General features: G+C 32.1%; 1 protein-coding gene across 1 annotated transcript in view; it reads right to left on the bottom strand.

Annotated features, from left to right (window-relative positions):
- The window catches only part of CFAP47 (cilia and flagella associated protein 47), a gene marked incomplete at both ends in the record, with an annotated part of 367798 nt that overhangs the window by 235504 nt on the left and 109569 nt on the right, over nt 1-22725 (bottom strand). Inside the window, 4 exons of the mRNA XM_080718845.1 lie at nt 3170-3362; nt 8027-8152; nt 9057-9138; nt 15949-16161. Coding sequence (XP_080574971.1) covers nt 3170-3362; nt 8027-8152; nt 9057-9138; nt 15949-16161 — 614 coding nt within the window. The remainder of the gene's footprint in view (nt 1-3169; nt 3363-8026; nt 8153-9056; nt 9139-15948; nt 16162-22725) is intronic.

Genomic DNA, 22725 nt, shown 5'->3' with positions numbered 1-22725 from the left:
CCATTTATAGTTAGAAAAGGAAATTTCGCCAAAGTCTGATTGTCTCTGACAACTTGCACTCTTGGCCAAGTTCATGGTAGGTCCAGGGTTTAGACATCTTAGTCTACTTTACTGCTAAATCCAGGTATACTGTCTAAAGTATGTTTAACTTCCATCTATGGATTTGCTGCCCCCAGACTAAATTCTGATTTATTATAGAATATGCCAGTTTATCCATCTCCCATGATTTCTCAAGCCCAACAGAATGAAATTCTAAAACATTATCTTGATATTCAAAGCCCTGAATGGCTGGACCCCCTAGCAAATTGTTTCCAACTTTTACTACTTAATACTCTCCAGTATACCTTCTTTTATCAAGTTACTATCTCACCAAGTCCTTCCTGACACCATCACTGCAAAGAAATTCTAAGGAGAGGGGGTGCTGACAAAGCAGATTTATAATACAGACACAAACTGTTAGGTTGTCACCTTAGAAGCTCAGAACAAACCTCACCAGACAAAAAAATTGCAGGCGCCTTGATCTTGGGCTTCCCAGCCTCTAAAAGTATAAGAAATTAATTTCTGTTCATTTATATTTATTTTTGCTCTACTAGGGATATAATCCAGGAGTTCTCTACCACTGAGTTATATCACTGACGACCATTTTTATTTAAAGTTTCCCAGGCTGGCCTCAAATTTATGATCCTCCTGCCTCAGCCTCTGAGTAGCTAGAATTACTGGCATATGGGACCACACCTGGCTAAACTTCTGCTCTTTATAAATTACCTAAACTCTCAGTATGATCACAAGTTCTCAGCCAGCATGCAGCAATTTAGTGAGTCCCTATTTCAAAATAAAAAAGTAAAATAGGGCTAACATATAGCTGAGAGGTAGAACACCATTGGGTTCAAAATCTAGTAAACACACACACACACACACACACACACACACACACACACACAGAAACAAATTATTGGTGCACTGTAATCATACATCTGGATTAAGTTCAGAGTGATAGAGGCATACATACACACAGTACTTTTTGAGCCCTCCTTCTGGACAGGAAAAAGAAGAACTGAAGTACATTCTGTTTTAAAGAGAGTATGGAGAGAGCTTCTCACATAAGGTGGCATTTAAGCAGGGACTTGGGTAGAATGAAAAAATAAACATAAGGAAATATGGGAAAATAATTTTCTGAACAAAGGGAATAGAAAATAGAAAAGTTTTGCAATGGTATAGGACTTAATGTATTAGAATACAGAAAATGTAGTTAGGCCTGGTAGCACACACCTGTAACCCTAGTTTTTGGAAGGCAAGGAAAGATGATCACAGGTTCAAGGTCAGCCTCAGGATGATACCTTGTTTCAAAATAAAAAATAAAATAGGGCTGGGAGTGGGGCTTGAAAGTAGGATGCCCCTAAATTCAATCTATGTGTACATGCATGCATGTGCAGGCACACACACACACACACACACACACACACACACACACACATACACACACACACACACAAAGAAAACAGGAAATATACAAATATCTTTAATGCATTATCCTAAAAATTGAAGCAAGCTCCTTAAAATTAACTTAAATAGACTATTTTCTTTGTAAAATAAAAGCATGATATATGTATAAATTAACATCTTAATTTAAATTTAAGTTCGATTTTATAAAACTCTTGTTAAAATGTTATTCCACAGCAATCAAATTACTTTTTAATGTGTTTTTATAGATCATCTTATTATTTTTTGCACATCATTCTTTTTTATGTGCATGGTGACAGGAAAAGAATCTAGGGCTTTGTACATGCAGGGTAAGTGATACACCATGGAACTGTACCTCAGCTACTGTTTGTATCTTTTTCTTGATATTTTTAAATAGCAAAACATAATTTATAATCATGTATTGATACTTTCAGTATTTCAATTATAAGGTAAATATTCTATATTTATTTTCTCAAATATCAATGTGTATATATATGTATATATGTATATATATATATATATATAGTGTGTGTGTGTGTGTGTGTGTGTGTGTGTGCGCGCGCGCGCATGCGCGCGCGCGCGTGTGTGTATGGGACTGGAGATTGGAGACGGAACCCAGGGCCATTCTGCCTCTGAGCTATACTTCCAGCCTTACATTTTTAAATTTTGAGACAGGGTCTTACTAAGTTGTGGAGGGCCTCACTAAGCTGCTGAGGGTGACTGCAAACCTTCAATTCTCCTGTCTCAGCCTCCTGGGTACTAGGATGACAAATGTGTACCACCACACCTGGATATTTCTTTCAATCTTGATGTCATTAGGTGTTCTAAAATATTACCTTCAATTACTGTATGCTAAAATGAAAACTACTCTAAACACATGTTTGCATGTACTTGGATGAGAAGGGCTGAATTGAAGCTAAAGAAAAAATGACTACCTTGGCACAGTGGTACATGCCTATAATCCCAGTAGTTGGGAGTCTGAGACAGGAGGATTATGGCAAAGTTAGCCGCAGTAACTTAGCAAGGCCATGTTTCAAAATTTAAAAATATATATTTAGCTTAGGGTGTAGCCCGGACAAAGAACTTCCTGGGGTTCAAACCAGCTCCAATATAAAAAATAAAGAAATAAATAAAAAGAAAAAAAACAATGACCATGCACACTGTCTTCACTACAATCATTATTTATGATAAACAAAATACACATCTATATTAACAATTAAAAATTTTCAAAATTAATTTAAGAAACTTGGGAGAGACATCTATATGGGCAGAATGAGGGAGTATCTCTTCTAATATAAAATCTCCTAAAAAAATTACTGTACTTCCTGATGTCCAATATAGCCCTCATATGATATGCAAGATGATATCTTATCAAATTTCACTTGATCTTAACCAATTATATAGACAGTCTGAGAAGTTTTACTTAAATATAATAATTAATACAGTTGAAAATGTCAGCAGTAATATTAGGGCTATCTTTCATTTCCAGACTACTTGTATATATACTTTATCATTTATTCTATAAATTACATAAGCATCTTTTGTTCTTTCATCTTGAAGATGTTGAAAGTATATCTGTTTCACAGTACAGAGAATAAATAGTGGAATTAGATCTAGAATCTATGAATTCTGAGTATGGCTTCATGATTTCTTTTACATGGTCACAATACAATTTGCAAGGATTTATTTAAATAAAAAATAACCTCACCGTTCTGACAGTTCTTCCAAATAATATGCCGAGTATTCTCATAATTTGTGTTCAACCAACTGAGTAGAATCCTTTCAGGATTAGAATATACGTTGCTGGATACAAAGGAAGGATTGATTTTTGGTGTATGTTGTACATGCACTGGGGGTGCAGTACTACTGCACTGGGGTACAACCCGGCATAGAACCAGAACCTGAAATTGGGAAAGAAAGTGATGACTTTACTAGATACAAAAAGATGACAAACTAGTATTTGAAAAGTAAATAAAAATATGATAGATAAATAAAGGAATGAAATATTTTCTAGCTAAATACATCCATTCTGTAGTAAAAGAAGAGATGAGATGTGTGCCACTCATATTCCTTTTTAATCCCCAACTTTTTGCTTCTTTAGCATTCAAGCCCATAAGGTACCACACTACGTAATTTACAAGTAAAGTTAAAAATGGCTACATTCAATGACAGATGTGTTAGAACGCCAATTTATTTAAAACAAAAGTTTTGAAATGTTTTTATTCCTTTATAAGCTCATGCAATTTAAAAATAAAAATTAAAAAAATCAAGGAAGTAAGTAATGCAGTCAAAACCGATTTTGACATTGCTATTTATTCAACAGAGTGCCTTTTAGGATAACAAAATACATAAATTTTGATAATTTCACTCTATGTCAAAAATTTGGCATATTTATATCACATCACTATACACTACATATGCACTCAATGTGTTATTACCAAACAACGTGTTTAGATTAAAATACATAATATTAATTAAATGACTCTGGCTGATCAGTAAAATACTATAGAAAGAGCTACTCAAAAGTATACTTCACTTGCCATATGACACAGGTTCTAGATAGAGTCCTAAAGCAATTCTTTTCTTTCTTGCTATGGGAATTATTTTAAATTTTTATCAAAATTAATTAATGAGCCGGGCATGGTGGCACATGCTTGTAATCCCAGCATTAGGGAGGCTGAGACCTGAGGATCATGGTTCGTGGACAGCCTCAGCTACTTAGTGAGGCCCTTCACAGCTTAGCGAGACTATGTTTCAAAATAAAGAATAAAAAAAAAAATAGGGCAGGGGATGTAGCTTAGGGGTCACTTGCCTTTGGGTTCCATCCCCAGACCCCCCAAAAAAATCCATTAATGAATGTTGAATATTTATCTGGTGCATGTCTAGTGAGAATACCCCTCCATAAACATGAATTCTATCATTTTAGCATTTTTAGTAGAAGTATAACAGAACTGCTTTTTCCTTTCATTATGTCAGTTCTGTGATCTAGAACTCTTAAGTTTCAAATGCCATATTCTATAAAAAAAAAAAAAAGTCAGCTAAATGCCTTTGGAAAGGACTTCTGCCTCTTTTTTTTTTTTTTTTTTTTTTTTTTGGTGGTACTGGGTACTGGGATTAGAACCCAGGGGCTTTCTACCTCTGGGTCACACTCCCAGAACTATTTTCTATTTTATTTGGAAACATGGTCTCACTAAGTTGCTGAGAGCCTCACTAAGTAGCTGAGGCTGGCTTCGAACCTGTGCGATCCTCCTGTCTCAGCTCCCAAGCGCGGGGATTACAAGCGTGCGCCGCCACACCCGGCTCTCTGCCTCTTTTTAGAGAATAACAAATGATCAATATTTGAGTACAGTTGATGAGATAAAAGTTTTAATAGTCTGAGTTGGCTAAGGATTCATCTCTAATCTCTCAACTCTACTTTGCAAAGGAGATAAGATCTGCAAGTGACCCTTGACTGAGAACACATATTTAATGGTATATCCACATGGAGTAATGTATGGATGTAAATTATAACACAGGAAGAGCAACCATCATGAGTATATAATTCTATAGAAATGCTTTAAAAACTCAGTGGTGAAAGACCTAATGGTGTTTACTCTGCCACCGAATGATACTTCCATAAAATATTCCAAATATTAATTGCTAGAAAATAAAATGAAGTATGAAAACATATATAAAGTACATGACCCTAACACATGCAAATCAAATATGTCTTGGTAAAGTGTTACTATTTATTTTTTCTTTTCTTTCTTTCTTTCTTTCTTTCTTTCTTTCTTTCTTTCTTTTTTTTTTGGTGGTACTGGGGGTAGAACCCAGGGGTTTTTCTACCTATACTCCCAGACCTATAGACCTATTTCATACTTTATTTGGAAAGGTCTTACTTAGTTGCTGAGAGCCTCACTAAGTAGCTGAGGCTGGCTTTGAACCTGTGCTATCTTCCTGTCTCAGCCTTCCAACCATTGGGATTACAAGCGTGCGCCACCACACCTGGCTGCTATTTGCTTTGTAACATCAAAACCACATAGAGCTGAGCTGAAGGAATGAAATAAGGATTACAGAGGAACAAATTCTTTGTTAGTTTTGTCAGCTAATAATCTTTATGTAAAACAGTTCTAGTAATACATACTCAATACATGGTTTCCTATCCTCATCAAACATTGTTTATATACCAATTTGTGTTAAGGGTCTGATTCAAGAAATATGTTTGATAATCAATAGTTTGGCCACAAAATAGAACAGAGTCTTTGGCTATGTCACAAAAGGGGCACAATCAAATTTAGTGAAACAAATCATTTTCTGCTATCAACCAAGAAGGACTGGAAAAATTAGTCCTAGTGTACAAGCATAAATTCTAAGAATGTGAAAGTAACTTCAGTGGAGTTACTTGAAAATCATAATGGTCCATTTACTAACTGGTCAAATCCATTTAAACAATGTTGCTTTCTTTTTCTTGTGAAATTGCCAATTTATTAGTGATTTAATATAATGTCTGGAGTTACTGATCCTTTAAACACATGGAGAAATGAAGCTCTACAAATGACCTTATTCATTCCCACAATTTTTTTATTGGATCAATGAAAACTTCTGTATTTGAACTTCCACTCATATCTTTCTCCTAAATAATGGGTATGGCTACTGGTAACCAGGCAAGGCACCTTAAACATAGAGCAGCGAAAAAATTAATTTATCATTTCTTCTGACCCTGTCATAACTTCTGCCTCCCTTTCCAAAGCCCAATGTCTCTCAGTGTCTTGTGTTTCAGTGACTAGAATCAAATTTCTCTAAGCACTCAAGCAAGGAAACCATTGAATTTTTTACCTCTCTGATTTAATCACTTCTTTAAATCTAGACTCCTAATATTTATGAAAGCTACTTCTTTCTCATTATTCCCAAATCTTTCAGAATTTCCAAGTGGGTCACAGTGCCAAACACTAAAATATGTCCCCTAACATTTTCCCTACTATACCAAGGCATGTCTGCAGAATGAAAATCTTATATTACTATTTGTTTTAAAACCTTTTGAATGGCTCTGTAGGAATCTCTGGATAAAATCCAGAAAGTTTAAATTCCTCACTTTGCCTTATGTAGTGGCAAAAACTTTATCTGATCAATCATTAGTTGAGCCCCTTTGTGTTTCTTTAGGCCATTCTATGTAACTTGTTATAAAATATAATTTTAGTGACAACCCTGCTAAATGAGTTCCTTATGAAACACCTACCTCTCCAATATCTGATCTTCCTTAATATATTATTAGATTCCTCATCTTTAAAAATCTCCAAAGTGATGTGTGATCACCCTGATCTGTTCTCAGCAAAAAACTTATTAAATTAGCTTACCCAGAATTTGACATTTCTTATTATGTTTACTTGTAGTCATTTTCTATCTACTGATTCTCATCTTGTTCCTTGGCTATGAATTATGTACATTCATTTATAGTTCTTTGAACTCACCTTGTTCCAGCATTTGGCCAACTTTCTTTTGATTATATACTTATTAGGTGCATATAATCTCTCTCAGGGCTTAAAATTCTTGAGGAGACAGATACTATCAAAAAGTTCTGAGACTGGTATAGTGTCTTGGATACATTAGTTGTTGAATAAATTCATTCAACAAATATTTATTGAATATGTACTATGCACCTTATGCCTCTGACATTCTAAATTTACAAATGATGCATGGTATCTAAATGCACATAGAGAAATGATTGGGGGAAGACAGATTAAATAAACTATACACAAGATTTGTGTGAATGACTGAATAAGCAAGTAAGTGAAAAAAATTCATGAGTCATTATTATGTCTTAGGCTGCTTTTCAGCTTTAGATTTTTCCCCTTTACAACACTAAAAAATTATAAATGTATCTGGACTTAATTAAGAAAGAATAAATGTCTCTTTATAAAACTATGTTTATCTCAATCACAAACCCCCCAAAGATAGGATTTTTCTTCTTGACATTCATCAAGAAAGAGGGCAGGCAATTGAAGGAAGAAGAGAGGATGGGGGGAAAAAGTGGGATTCATGAAAAAGAAGAATATCTCCAGAGCATGAGTCTAGCCCGTTAAAAGCAGTGAGGGTTTTAGATTTCAAGAGAACAAGCAAAAGGTCCTGGGACTCATATATCCAATAAGAGAAGAAATGTGAAGAAATAAGAATTTCCTACATCAAATTGTTACACATGACAAAATCCAAATGATATAAGTATATGCATTCATGTAAGCCTCATCTTTCTTATCTCTAAACTGATAACTACTGGTTATGAGGATCAAATAATACCAAAACAAAAAATAGTGGCAAAGTCTTTCACATACTACTTATTAATTACTCCTTTACTTGCTTTTCTTTGTTATGAGAAATTGGAACCATAAATGAAAGTCTTGTATTGATGATGAAAGAGAAATTCTCTAATTTTAAACAACTCTTTTCTCAATATTTCCACACAGAAGAAAAATTCTCTATTATTTAAGCCATTGTATTTTTCAATCTTTTAAAGCATTGCTCATACTTTAACTAATGTACTATTCATGTGAATATACCAAAAGAGAGCAGCAAATGAGAGTGTACGTGTTACCTTGTATATCTGAAGGAATACATCAGTCCATGCCCGTTTACTCCATGCTTCAAACTCGTTCATATTTATAATAGGACTCCTTTTCTTAGTTGTAGGGAAATTTGAAGATGTGGTATTAATGTAAGACTGTAAGAAATAAAAAATTATAACATAAATTAAAATAGAGGGCAAATTAAGTCTAAAATTTTAGCTACACAGCATATAATACTTTTTGTTTTACAAATATTTTCATGTCTTTTCTATATATTCATCAAGTGCTCTATTTCTCCATGTGCCAATATTAGAAACTAGCAACACAAATAATTTTTCAAAATACATAGCCTCTTCTTCAAGTCATAGGTTCACTTTTTCAACTCATCTATTAACTCACCCTATGGTAGAAATGATTGCAGATGATGTGAAATTCTCCTGAACCCTTAGCCCAGAGAGAGTCAACAACCTTCGGATTAGCCCACTGGAATTCAGCCTAGAGCCAAAGAATAGGGATCTAGCTCTTCTTTTCATGTTATGTGGTAAGTATAGTGACCGTGCCTAAACTAAAACACATTTACCTAAAAGCATTTGAATTCCTCAAAACAATCCTCTTTACATAAAATGAATTGTTCACTTTGGGAGAACTATACATTTATTTGCTTAATTTCTCTCTATTCTTTCCTAGCACTTAAGAAGGGAAATGATAAGTAGAGGTAAAATTGCCACTTGGAATTCTTTGTAAGATTTATATTCTATAAATTTATTTGGAGAAAAAAGTTTATATAATTCCATACTATTCTTAATTTGTAAACCCTCCAAACCATGAGAAAGATGAGGCTTACAGAAACTATGTAATCATTTTTTGCACTTGAATATCATGGGGAATTTTAGATAAATAAACTGACACAAAAATATTGGCTGTCCAAATAGGCTTAATCCTCAGAATATTTCATATATAAAAACTGGATACTAAAGTGGACTCTTCAAAAAAAGGAACAAACACCCATAAATTCAATAATAACTGTATAGATTGGTTATAGAAATTATATTTTCTTACTGAAATTTCAAGCCACTTCTTGTAATCTTGGGGTTCAAGCAGAAATTCTGGCAGTATATGAGAAATACATCCTCCTTGAATACTAAAATCAGGAAGAAAACAAAAATCATGATGTTATAATACACATTTTTACTGATCTCCATTTAAAATGTTTTAATATTATACTTTTTATATTTTTGGAATTTTAATTTACACAGTTTTTTTGCAGTACTGGGTATGGAACTCAGGGGCATTCAACCTCTGAGCTACACCCTCAGCCCTGTTTTTTAATTCTTTCTTTTGAATTAGTGACTCACTAAGTTGCCAAGTGCCTCACTAAGTAGCAGAGAGTGTCCACGAACTGCGATCCTCTGGTCTCTGCCTCCCAAATGCTGGGATTACAAGTGTGCATAACCATGCCTGGATTAATTTTCAGTTTTACATAATTAATTTTAACCTTTCCTTAATAAAAAAAGTTTACATTTGTTTTCTCTAGAGAATTTTATCAATGAGAAATTGCATGCTAAGTGCATATAATCATATTTATCTACCCTTATACCCTAGCCAAATATTAGGCCATATCACTTGGCCCTTGTAGTTAATATAGTAACCATTTCAATGTCATTATAAAATTGAAAAAAAATCTGGAAGTATTTATTACAACAATGCTTCAAATATATTATTAGTTATCTAGTGTTTATTGAGTGTTTATCAGCATATATGCATGAATATAGAAAACTCTAAATATAAGGTAATTTATCACCTATTTTTCAAAAGGAATATCTAAAATTTGTGTATTGGGGGATACTGGGTATTAATGCTAGTATCCTCTAAGCTATGTCCCCTTCCCCATTTTTTAAAATTTGAAATAGAATCCTTCCAAGTTAACACATGCTGATATCAAACCTACAATCCTCCTGTCTGTCTCTCAAATTACTGTGATTATAGATGTGTACCACTACATCAAGCTGAACTCTTTTATTATGTGTAGTATATCTAAAGTAGTAAATATCCATTTATATTATAGAATATATTTTAAAATATGTATGTATATATGTAAATAATTTATCACATTTATGATTCATATATTCATATATATGCTTTTTCATTATATATTTTCTTAAAATAATTTTATGCAATTCTTCATACTAATGTCCATTACCACCAGAGGTCCTCTGCAGATAATCAGCAGCATTTTTATGAAATGTTTCCTAATGGAGATTTTGCTGTTTTGATCTAGCTCATTTAGTGAACACAGAATACCACTCATGAGTAAGACATTAAAAGAAAAGGATGCATCTAGTGCTCAACTCAGAAGGCACCTTCAGCAATTGACATTCTTGTGAATATTGAGAAATGAGAGAAAATGAAAAAAGGAGACTTAAGGTGATCCTAAAACTCAATCCTTGAAGATAGAACAGATGAGTGAGAAGAGAAGAAAGCAGTAGACACAACTGCAGAGTTGCTCAATTTGATGTGGCACAGGGCCAGTGTAATCTAGTGGAAAAAAGAGTTACAAGAAACATCTTTGCTTGGAAATCAAACATTATCCTTTATCTTTGATTTTAAGACAATTCCTATTCTACTGTATATTTCTTCTATAAATTGCCAATGCACTTAAATGACTTGAGTCTTAATATGATGTTATTTTAATGTAACACTACTTCTCAGCAGGAATAGCCATCTGAAAGCTTATGCAAGAATGTAATGAGGCTATGTCCCTAATTAAGATGAAGTCTTATAGAGTTAGACAAAACCAACTTAAAAGACATATGAAGCCGGGCGTGGTGGGGCAAGTTTGTAATCCCAGCATTTAGGAAGCTGTGACAGAAAGATCACAATTCACAGACAGCCTTGACTTTTTAGTGAGGCCCTTTACAACTCAGTGAGACCCTGTTTAAAAAATAAATAAAAAGACTAAAAAATAGGGCTGGGGTGTAGCTTGGAGGTAGAATGACCCTGGGTTTCACCCCCAATAATGCAAAAATAATAATAATAAGTAAATAAATAAAGAGAGACATATGAAGACACTGGAATATTTTCTTGTAATCAAAATCAAGATAGGATTCCAGAAGGAAATAGAAGAATCATTTATATATCAAATGCAATTGAGAACCTAAGAATTGTCAGAGAAATACTAAAATGGGAGCTTGTTAAGAAGGGAGACCACATGTTATTAATTTTAGTACTTTATACTGCCCAACAAGCAAAAGACTTGAGTAAAATATGAAAATCAACAGTATACTTTTACATTTTAAAAGTTAGTGCTGTTATCAATATTTGTTTTATTCTCATTTGAATCTATCACAAGGCCTGTTTTAATCAGTCTATAAGACTGTATTTACATTTATGATTTTTAAATATATTTATATCTGGTTAGTAGTTAAATAAGAATTGTCTTCAATAATTATTGGATTATACTTTTACACATTAAGTTTTATTTATATACTTTTATTGGTGCATTTTAGTCTTACAGCATAACATTTATATGATAGTGACATATATGCACACAGTACTTGGTGAGTTCCCCCCCGCCTCCTCCCCATTTCACCCATTCTCTTTTTCCCCCCTTCCCATACAATATATTGAAATTGGCATTGGTATTCTCACATAAGAGAATACTGTCACTGGATGTGGTTGAATATTTTTCTAAGTTTATGGTGAATAGTTCAAATAAAATTAGATGAAATGAGTTATTAGATTCTAAATGTAATCTTCAAAACTTAGCCTGTAAAAATTCTCCAGAAATGAGTTTCTATTTTATTGCATAAAGTTGATATCTCACTTGTACAAAAATCCTCCCCTACTGTGTCATCAAATTTAAGTGGCGAAGCAAATAGCATTTATAATAATTTTGAATTTTAATACATTTATTTCCAGGATGAAACATATGAACATATCTTGGATTAATGGCCCAATTTTATTAACTGAACTGCCACTTTCTAAATGTTAAGTAATTTTATCACAGTCAACATGTCCTGATAGGCATGTATTTGCTGAAAAAAGGGCAAATAAATCTGAATGGCTTGGCTTTAATGTCAAAATCATTCTTCTGTACTTGCATCCTCACATCATAAAATGCCAAAACAGAAATGACCCATGTTAATGTCAACACTACTGGAAGCTATGTTATCAAGAATGGTACAGGAGTAGCACAATAATCACAAGTACCATAGAGTTTAGTTATGCTGTCACAAAATTGTGTAAGTTTTACAACACACATACAATAAGGATTTACATAATATTCAGACTTTCTTTTGCACCTAGTTAATATTCTACTAGATTTTATCCACACAAATAACTTTTTGAAATACATATTATCAACTTTTCGCCTTATTGAATTACAGGGTTTATCTTACCAAATTGATATTTTAGGATTATAGATAAGAAGATATAAATTAAAAGTTGGGTGTTTACTATTTTAAACTTCTAACAATTTAAATTAAGTTCCCATCTTATCTAATAAATATGTGAACACAATTGATAAATACTGGCTTTTGACATTTTTTGTCAGAAGAGTTGATTTTTAAAATAAACACTCTATTTTGGTGACTGATATCATAAGAATCAGTTTTCAGTATGTCACTAATGGCTATCACATTACAAATATTTTTTTAAAAAGTCTTAACATATTAAAGTCTTAGACCATACTGCATTACATTGAAATAAACCACAATTATGATAATCTACTATATGTCTTATAATATAAATTTTACTACTTATAATTCTCTTATCAAAAAGATAAATTTAGAAATTATCATATTCAATTTTATAGATACTGATTGAACTTGTAGCTAAAACAGATAAAGTAACTTGTGCAAGGTTACTAGAATATAAGCCCATATGTATTTGATAAAAACTGTTCTTTTACCTCAGCTCATTGCACTCTTCCAGGATCACTTCTTAGATTACTGATTTTAAATTATTTCAATCTTAGATGCAATTCCAATAAATAACATATCATAATGGTCATATGTAAGTAAGAAGAGCATGCCACTTTTCAAAATAATAGAAGTAAAAATCTCAAGTGGAATTGAATTTACATATAAGCAGGTATGAATTATTTTTCTAAATGTATTTATTTTTGGTAAATGAACCACATATTTAAAAACTTAATGGAATTAAAAATGAGAGTCATAGTAGTTTTATATTCTTATATCTTACTTTATAGTTACAATGTAAGTGCATATGGTATTTGTATCCTGCTTCTGTATTAATTTTAGGCTATGCAAATTATTAATAAAACTTATTTTTAATCAAAATCAATTATATCATAAAAAGATTATTTATCACAAACAAATGAAACTGTGTTAAAAGGTATCAATTATTGTGATGATGTGCTATAACAAAATACTCAATAGTGAAGCCATTTAAATATTATAGATTTGGTTTCTTTATAGATGGTCACCTTTTCAATGTCTTCACATAAAATTTTTAATAGAGAATTGGTTTCTTTTCTAATAAGGACACTAATCCTATTAATTAGGGCTAAACCTTCATGACTTCTCTTAACCATAATAACCCTTATCTCCAAATACTGCTATATTAGAGACTAGGGCTTTAACATATGGACTGAGAGTGGGACACAATTTAGTCCACAAAGGCAAATTTTGAATAAATATTAAGGAGATTGTTACACATATATCTATATTGAATAAATCATAAAATATAACAATTATATATTTTATAACACCTATGATATTGCCCACAAATTAATGAAATTCACTGGCTCAAAGAATCAAGAGTTAAAAATGATCTACATAATTCAAGTTGTGGTAATTTCTGTAACTGATATAAACCTTTCCCCTAAATTGTTTGTAGACTTATAGAGAGATTAAAACTTCCTTTTTTGTGTACTTTGTCTTTATGTATCTTATAACCCCTAAACTCTCTTTAAGGTAACTCTGTTCTTTATGATAAATATTCAAAATTATAGCACCCCTACCTCTAATATAAAATGATATGTGGGAAGAGATAAATTCATTGTTAAGTTAATCTTATATTTTAGGCTTCTTTATGTTACTTTCTAAAGCAGTGCATCATATATGCATTTTAAATACATTTATATTATTAAGACAAGCCTCCAATTGTATAAGGTCTCTCAGAACCCGGATCAACTATGCATTTGAGGTAACATGAGACAGACATGAGAAGGATACTTCTATTTAGACATGCATGTCTAAAGCATGTCTGCTTTTTTGGCTCCTTGGTCTCTGAATGTTTTGCTTTTCTGCTTGGGAGCTATTTTTCATATGAACATATGCTGCTGATATCTGGAATGGGAAACTTGAATCTATTTTCTTAACCTCATCAAGCATCAAGAGGTTCTCTATAAATGATTCTGCTATTCCCAAGTCCTCAAGATGTGTCATTCATACTGTGGCTACAGGGCCAGCAATCTGCCAGTCTTCTACCTCTTCAGTGAAGACACAAGAAACCTCCATGACAAACTGCCTAGGTCTTGATTCAGTCACTTTCAGTGACTTAGAAATTTTTAGCTCCACTCTAAATCTTAAAAAACATAAGCCAATTTTGATCATTACTATGATACTAAGAGTCAAAAGAAAATATTCTGTTCACTAATATGGCCAACTTTTAATACATAGTATTGCCAGACACAAAATTCCTATATTATAAATAAAAAACACTGAATATCAAATATTTTATTTGCATTCAAACTCTAAGGGTCTTCTTGCCCTTCATTGCCACTGCTGATAAAGCAGATAAATATTCCTAGCCAAAACTGAGATACATTTCTTAAACAAAAAAACAAAAAGAGAAAGGCACATTATTAATTTAATATGTGCATGTATTTCTCTATCATCTTGTATCCCATTACAATGTATGACTACAATGCACAAATAAAAACTTAAAAAACAAATTAATTCTATTATATAAATAATTATAGCTAACCATTGCAATTTTAACAGTGAAGGACCAAAAAGGTAGAATAAGAATATTACCTGTGGTTGTGTAGAATTTCAGTGAACAAGGATGTAGTAAATGTAGGCAAAAGAAACCATATAAATCAAACAACCCTCCCTCAGACTTTCTTTTTTGTAGCATTGTGGCTTGAATTCAGGGATATTATAATTTTGAGATACACCCCCAGCCTTTCTTCATTTTTTTATGTTTAAATAGGATATTGGTAAGTTTCTGAGAGCCTTGCTAAGTTGCTGAGGCTGTCCTCAAACCTGTGATTCTCCTGTTTCAGTTTCCCAAGTACTTGGATTACAGTGTGTTCCACTGCGCCTGTCCCCTCAGACTTGCTGTGAGTAGTGCTTTTCCATATTTTGCCAACTTGCCATTCAATTCAATCTTTATAGAGGAATATAGTAACTTAAATTACAAGTATTTTTCTATAGTTTATACCATCAATTTATAGAATTTTCCATCTGCCTATTAATTTAATGTTAAAGACTTTATGGAAATTAAAAGTTGATTATATCTATATTCTCAGATTATACTGACATTCATATGAAGAATAAAACATTTTGGTTTTATTCTTTTGTTGAGTAGGTCGATATGATATCTTTGGGTTAGATCAGAATTTTAAAAATAATGTTAAAGACCCGAAATATCAGTATCACCTGGTAACTTGTTATAAATTTAAATTAGCATCATAAACTCTGTGTGTACTGATCAGAAAATTATTTCAACAAAACTTTTCAGTTATTTGATGTATGACAAGAATTGAAAATGACTGCCTTAACATTATAAATCCAAAATATCATGAAATAGCTATTTCCTGTTAACTAGTATGTTTTTTTAATGTAGGTGCTATAGGGTAAATAAAAATAAATATTTGGTAAAAAATAATTTCAAAGTTAACAAATCAATATATACATTTGTCTACTTATGTGTCTATCCTAGCCATAATTACATGCTTAAATCAACACATCTGTGCTCTTACTTGAGAAAGTCCAGAAGTGAGGAATGTTGTGCATGAAGCTGAATCACCCTTTCAATGTTATCCACAGGTAAAGATTGACTTAAACTAATTCCAGGTGGCATTTTCCCACTCAAGTGAAGCAGCACATCATAAATAGTCTTATTATATTTGGAAAAATCATTCTGTCTGGTAAACTTCTTCGGTGATGAGTAGAATTGTATTTTTTGCACATCTCTATGGGAAAATAACTTTAAGTTAAAACAATCTTGAAATTTTATATTGTAAAACAAGACAAAAGCTATTTGACAAAAAATATCCAATTAAAATCATCTAGCCAAAAATGAAAAGGAGGAAATGGGGTAGAGAATGGGATGGGAATTGGGTAAGGGTTAATTGGATGATGTGTGCATGTATGCCTCTACCATCTTGTACTCTATTAAGAAGTATGACTATAACACATCAATAGTATTTTTTAATAGTTTAAAAATGTAAAAATGAAGAAAGTTAAGAAATGTACTTTACTCAGATACCATTTGGTAGTCAAAATTCAAATTTTAAATATTCCCAGAGATTTTTGGTGTCTCATTTGAATATATATTATTATGTAATGTTGTAATGAATTAGGCTTGAGAAAGACTATAGTTACTCCTGAACTCATTAATAGGTGACTCAAACTCACTGAGCACTATTTCTTATGCTATAAATTATAGATGATGTTCATAATAGTTTACAAGGATTTTAAACATTCATGAAGCATACATAAAAAATAAACTGACACACATGTTCTTGAAATGTGCATTTTAATCTTAGAAGGCCATGGACTTGAAATTGACCTAATGAGTAGGAATTCAAATATTATATGATATCCTATTTATATGAGTTTTATGTTCTTGTGTATCAGCTAAAAATTAAAAATGGTATATAAATATTAAATAGAATAAAATAATATACCTATATTAATAGAAATAAAGTAGCAATTAGGATACAAATTATCGATAAATATAAAAATAACCCTGGGTATAAAATTTTCAATAAAACACGATGATGTTATAAGTATATCAGAAGATACTTGGTAAGAACTAATACATATAAATAAAATTGTCTGAATTGTTAAAGAGTAGGTAAATATACAAATCAAAGTAAAAATTTTACAAATTCATTGTACTAATGTGTAAAAATGTATAAAAATATAGCCGGGCATGGTGGCACACACTTGTAATCCCTGCGCTTGGGAGGCAGAGACAGGAGGATCGCGCAGATTTGAAGCCAGCTTTGCTGGCTTAAGAGACCCTATTTCCAAAAATAAAAAATAAAATAAGTCTGGGTGTGTAGCCTGGAGGTAGAAGGGTTCCATTCCCAGTACCACCAAAAACAAACAAACAAAAAATGTGTAAAAATATAAAAATCAGAAAACACATATTACTTGAAGAGGACAATAAGCAAACATAATTCAACATAATCACATAGAAAATAACGTGCATTGTGTACAAAATACATAATCTATTTTTAGCTGGAATGCTTATAAAAACTAATTAAATGCTGGCCAGTAAAAAATATTTTAAAAATTTCAAAGGGATGTTCTTTGACCTTAATTAAATTATATTTATCATGTAAGCTTCAAATAGCCCTTTTAAGTAAGTTGTACTGGAAAAGAGATAATATGAATGATATTAAAATAATATATAATGTATGAAATATGGAATGTAGATGATAGTAGAAGAAATTTACAAATTTAAAATTAAATGTTTATTATGAAGATGCATAATTGTTAAAATAAACTTAAACTTCATAATCTGATAACAGTTTTCTATAAGAGGCATGGAACAAACTTCATACATAATGGTAAAGTGCTGAAAGGTTATACAATAAAAATGAAATTAGCCGGGCGTGATGGCACACCCTTGTAATCCCAGCATTCGGGAGGCTGAGACCCAGAGGATCTCGGTTCGGTGACAGCCTCAGCTACTTAGTGAGGCCCTCTGAAACTCAGTGAGACCCAGTTTCAAAATAAAGAATAAGAAATAGGACAGGGGGTGTAGCTCGGTGGTCAAATGCCTCTGGGTTTCATCCCCAGACCCTCAAAAAAAATGAAATTAATGAAATTAATGAAAGGATGACTATTATTCAATATTTTTCTGAAGATCATGGCAAGTGTGTTAAGATTAAAAAATAAATTGAAGATATAAGGATAATAGACTTTATATAGAGAATGTAGGAAAATATAAAAACAAAATTTTAAAAATGTTATTATCAATGCCTTCCAAAATATTGAAACAGCTCTGTGTGGTGGTGCACTCTTGTAATCTCAGTTCTTGGAAGGCTAACACAGGAGGATCACACGTTTGTTGCCAGCCTCAGCTACTTAGTGAGGCCTTCCACAACTTAGTGAGACCCTGTTTCAAAATTTAAAAAAATGAAAAAAAGGGCTGGGGGCGTAACTCGGAGGTAGAATACTCCTAGGCTCAATCCCTAGTACCAAAAAAAAGAAAAAAAAATGAAAACGGGAAAATCTACCAAAATATGTGCAAGAGTTCTACATAGAAAACACAAAGAGATGAAAATTATATGATTCTTTCTATATAAAGTACAAAACTAGACAAAAGTAGCATATAATGTTATATTTCAGGATAATTATTCTCTTCTCGGATGGTAGAAAGTTAAACAAAGAGGTAGATGGGATTCAGGTATGCTATTTTTTCTTCTATTTCTTGGTCTAAACAATGGTTACATAGGTGTAATGATGTACTGATAATGCTATCTATATATTATATGACAATAAGTCTTTAAACCTAAACCCAAGATAGATATTTTCTTTGTGCAGTAGATTTGGTATTATTGTAAGGGCCATAAGGGGCTTGGCGGACATTGGCAAGATACTGCCTGCACAAGTATGGGCTATCCTTGGATTGTGGGCCTCTGTCCATGGGAGTTTTGTTTCTTGACCTAAAAATAGGAGATATCATAGGCCTTCAAAATTTCTCTAGTACGTAAAAATTAACTAAAATTTACAAATTAATTTAGCCCTCAGAGGCTTGTTATTAGAAAAGGTAATATTTGTAATCATATAACTTATTTGCCCATTGAAAGTACAAAAATGTTGCAAAAACAACACACACTTGTGTGTGTGTGCGTGCGTGTGTGTGTGTGTGTGTGTGTGTGTGTGTTACTGGAGTTTGAACCCTGGGTCACAACAAGTTGTCCAGGCTGATCTCAAACTTGTGATCTCCTATCTCTTACTCATGTACGGGGATTAGAGGCATATACTTCCTTGTCCAGGTTTTATTCTTTTTTTTTTTTCATGTTTACACATATGTATATCCCACTAAAGTAAAATGTATTAAGTAAAAGCTTAATAATTATAACCACATTATTTCTTCACACATTTAAATATTGCAGTATTAGTTGAATTTAAACATTTTTTTGTTTGTTTTTGTGGTACTGGGAATGAAACCCGGGGGCAATCTTCCTCCGATCTATACCCACAGGCCTCTTTTTTTATTCTTTATTTTGAAACAGGATCTTACTAAATTGCAGAGAGCCTCACCAAGTAGCTGAGGCTGGCTGTGAACCTGTGATCCTCCTTTCTCAGCCTCACAAGTACTGGGGTTACAAGCATGAGCCATCATGCCCAGCTAGGATTAATTTTCTTTGGAGAATTAAAATGTACTTATTCAAAAGGCTCAGTGAACTTATCTTTCACTCATCACTTACAACTATCACTAGCAAGCCAGGAGTAAAATAGTTAAATAAGAAAGCCATGTAAATAAAATATGAAAATAAAAAGTATAAAATGTTTCACTATTCTTATAATGCTCAGGAGTAAAAAGAGATCAAGAAACTCAACTCTAATCAGTAATTTTAATTACTTTCATTTTAATAGTTTATTTGAATCTAAACACAAGTTTCTTCCATGAAAACTGTTGGATATTATTTGCAGTATAAATGAACAGAATGCCCCAAAATGAAAGTGGTAATTTATTTTTCATTCAATTGATCAATGGGGTTTTCAGCAGCTCAAGATAGATAAAAGTAGTTCTCTATACCTCTCATTGTATGTATGTGTGTAAAGTTTAGAAAATATTTTAAAAATCTATAAGTAAAATATAATTAATAAGTTATATATCAAGCTGGAAAAATTCTCCAAAAAGTGAAATATTAATGAAATATAATTTGAATAAGTGCTCAACTATGAGTTTTAAATGATTCTTTACTGTCAAATAGAAGAGTTGGTGGAATAATTAATGAAATCAGAAATATATAACACTATTAATATTTCTAATTAAAATTATTAATAGATAACATTTATAATTTACTAGATCAAAAGATCAATTTAAAAAAAATTTTAGGTGCACTGTAGTCATACACCTTAGTAGAGTACTTAGTGGAGTACAAGATGCTAAAGGCATACATGCACACATCACTCAGACTTTACCCAATTCACAAGGTCTATTCTAATAAGACTTTAAGATGATACTCCTTTTAAATACTGAAACAGTCCTATACAGTGCTTGTTATAATCTCCAATTTATAGTTGAGGAAATAGAAAGCATAGAGAACATATTTTCCTCATTTTGGGTGCTCTTACTGTGAATGATAAAACATTTCATTGATTAACTTGATTTTCTATGAGATTATATATACTTTTACTAAGTAAGAAGCTCTGGGATGGAACAATATAAACCCTTCCCTCTAAGTTTCCTGACTGGCATTCTGTAGTATTGGTATGAGGCAGATGTGGGAGGTTCAAGTTAGATTAGAATCCTGAAATAGTACCAATGCATACTACAATCACTCATTTCACATAAAGTAGGATTTCCAATATTATTGAAATGATTCTAAGATAAATTGCTTAAAGATCTTTCCGTTCTCTTTGTAGAACATATTAATTCCCACACTTCACCAAAATTGATATGAGCAGATTATAATATTTAGTGTATTTTATCCGATAAATTGTCTTATCTTTTTCAATGACCATTTCCATGTTTTGTTGATTTGAGAAATGTTTAAAAAGAAATTAGATCTAAGGGCCTCTAGAAATTGAAGACAGACTAAAAATTAGTCAATATATAGATAATCCATTAAAATAATTGCATTGTTTATTTCTAGTCTATTGAATATCTAGAAATCAACAGGTACATAGGTATAATCCCAATATGTGGGAGGCTGAGACATAAGGATTTCAGGTTTGAGCATCAAAAATTTATCAAGAATCTCAGTAACCTAACAAGACCATGTTTTAAAGTTTTAAAAATATATTTAAAAAGAGATAAAGATGTAGCTTGGTGGTAGAATGCCTCTGATTTCAGTCCTCAGTAATACATACACACACACAAATAAAAATAAAATAGCTCCTAGTGTAGTGTTAATCACATTTTGAATAAATGTTTAATATAAATTACAAGGAAAAAAGAGACAGAAAGAATGAAAGAAAAAAGAAGAAAAATTTCCCATAGAACAGACAAGAAAAAATATTAAATCAGTGAACTTGATGATTGCTTTCTTTTAGGGAAACCTTACCCCCATGAGGTGGGAGCTATTTTTGTCTTCTATTTTTCTTTGATTTTAAATTATATTAAAAACAGTGAAGATGAAATTGTCCTATTAATTTAAATATTTATGAAAATCATATATTTGAAAGTTATAGATTTATATCAACTAGCTTGTTCTCAAATACAGATAAAAACTCCAAATACAACCCATCTCTTAACAAACATAACTATTACCCCATGGTGGCTGCAAGTTTGTCCATTGCTGAGAAATGAGGTACAAAGGGTTAAGATCTCACTGTACCAAAAAATTATATAAGAGCGGTTTCTGAATTCCTGTTTAACAACAGAAATGATTATTTGAAATAACCTAAATAGTTTAAAATTGTATACATGTTGACAAATAAAAGCACTTGAAAGAACAGAGGGAAATGTATTATTAAAAAGGATACAGTGTTAAAGAAAAGTGAGCCTTCCCTGTTCATTAATAACACATTTTTATTGAATTCTAGATCTAAAAGTGTTAACTTATTTATATTAAATATACAGTTTCATTTTTGATTGGTTATTCATTTTCTTAGTCCTGAGTTTCTTGAGTTCTGGTATTTTACCTAACTCCAACTAGAATGGCAATCATTCAAAACACAAAAAACAACAAATGTTGGTGAGGATGTGGAGAAGTAGAACTCTAATACATTGTTGGGGGGATTGCAAATTAGTGTAACCACTTTGGGAAACAGTATGGAGTATTCTCAGAAGAATGGGAACAAACTTACCATATTATCCAGAAATACCACTCCTGGGTATCTACCCCAAAGAATGGAAACCAAACTACCAGACTAATGCATGCATATCTATGCTTATAGCTGCACAATTCACCTTTGCCAAACTATGAAACCAGTCAAGATATCCATCAACAGACGAATGGACTGCAAAACAATGGGATATGTACACAATGGAATTTTACTCAGCCATAAAGAAAAAACAGTTACATCATTTTCAGGGAAATGGATGGAACTGGAGGACATTATGCTAAGTCACAAAAAAATGAAATTGGATACTCTTCCTAATATGTGGAAACTAGGGAGAAAATGGCTCATAGGAGGAACTCTGGATAATGAAGGGAAAACTATAGTTGAGCAAATAAAGCGACCTAATTGAGGAGTATAAGAGAGGGGAAGACAGAAATTCCCTACAAACACATCAAAGTCAATCACTAAGCCAAACATGAGAAGGAGGGAGGGGGGAGAGAATGGTGGAGAAATTGTGTAAGGGCTAGCTAATTGAGTGATGTGTGCATGTGTAACTCTAC

This window comes from Muscardinus avellanarius (genome assembly GCF_963383645.1).
Source record: "Muscardinus avellanarius genome assembly, chromosome: X".
Taxonomy (NCBI): Eukaryota; Metazoa; Chordata; class Mammalia; order Rodentia; family Gliridae; genus Muscardinus; species Muscardinus avellanarius.
Note: the sequence above shows the minus strand (reverse complement) of the source record. Positions and strands in the feature narration are given on the sequence as shown.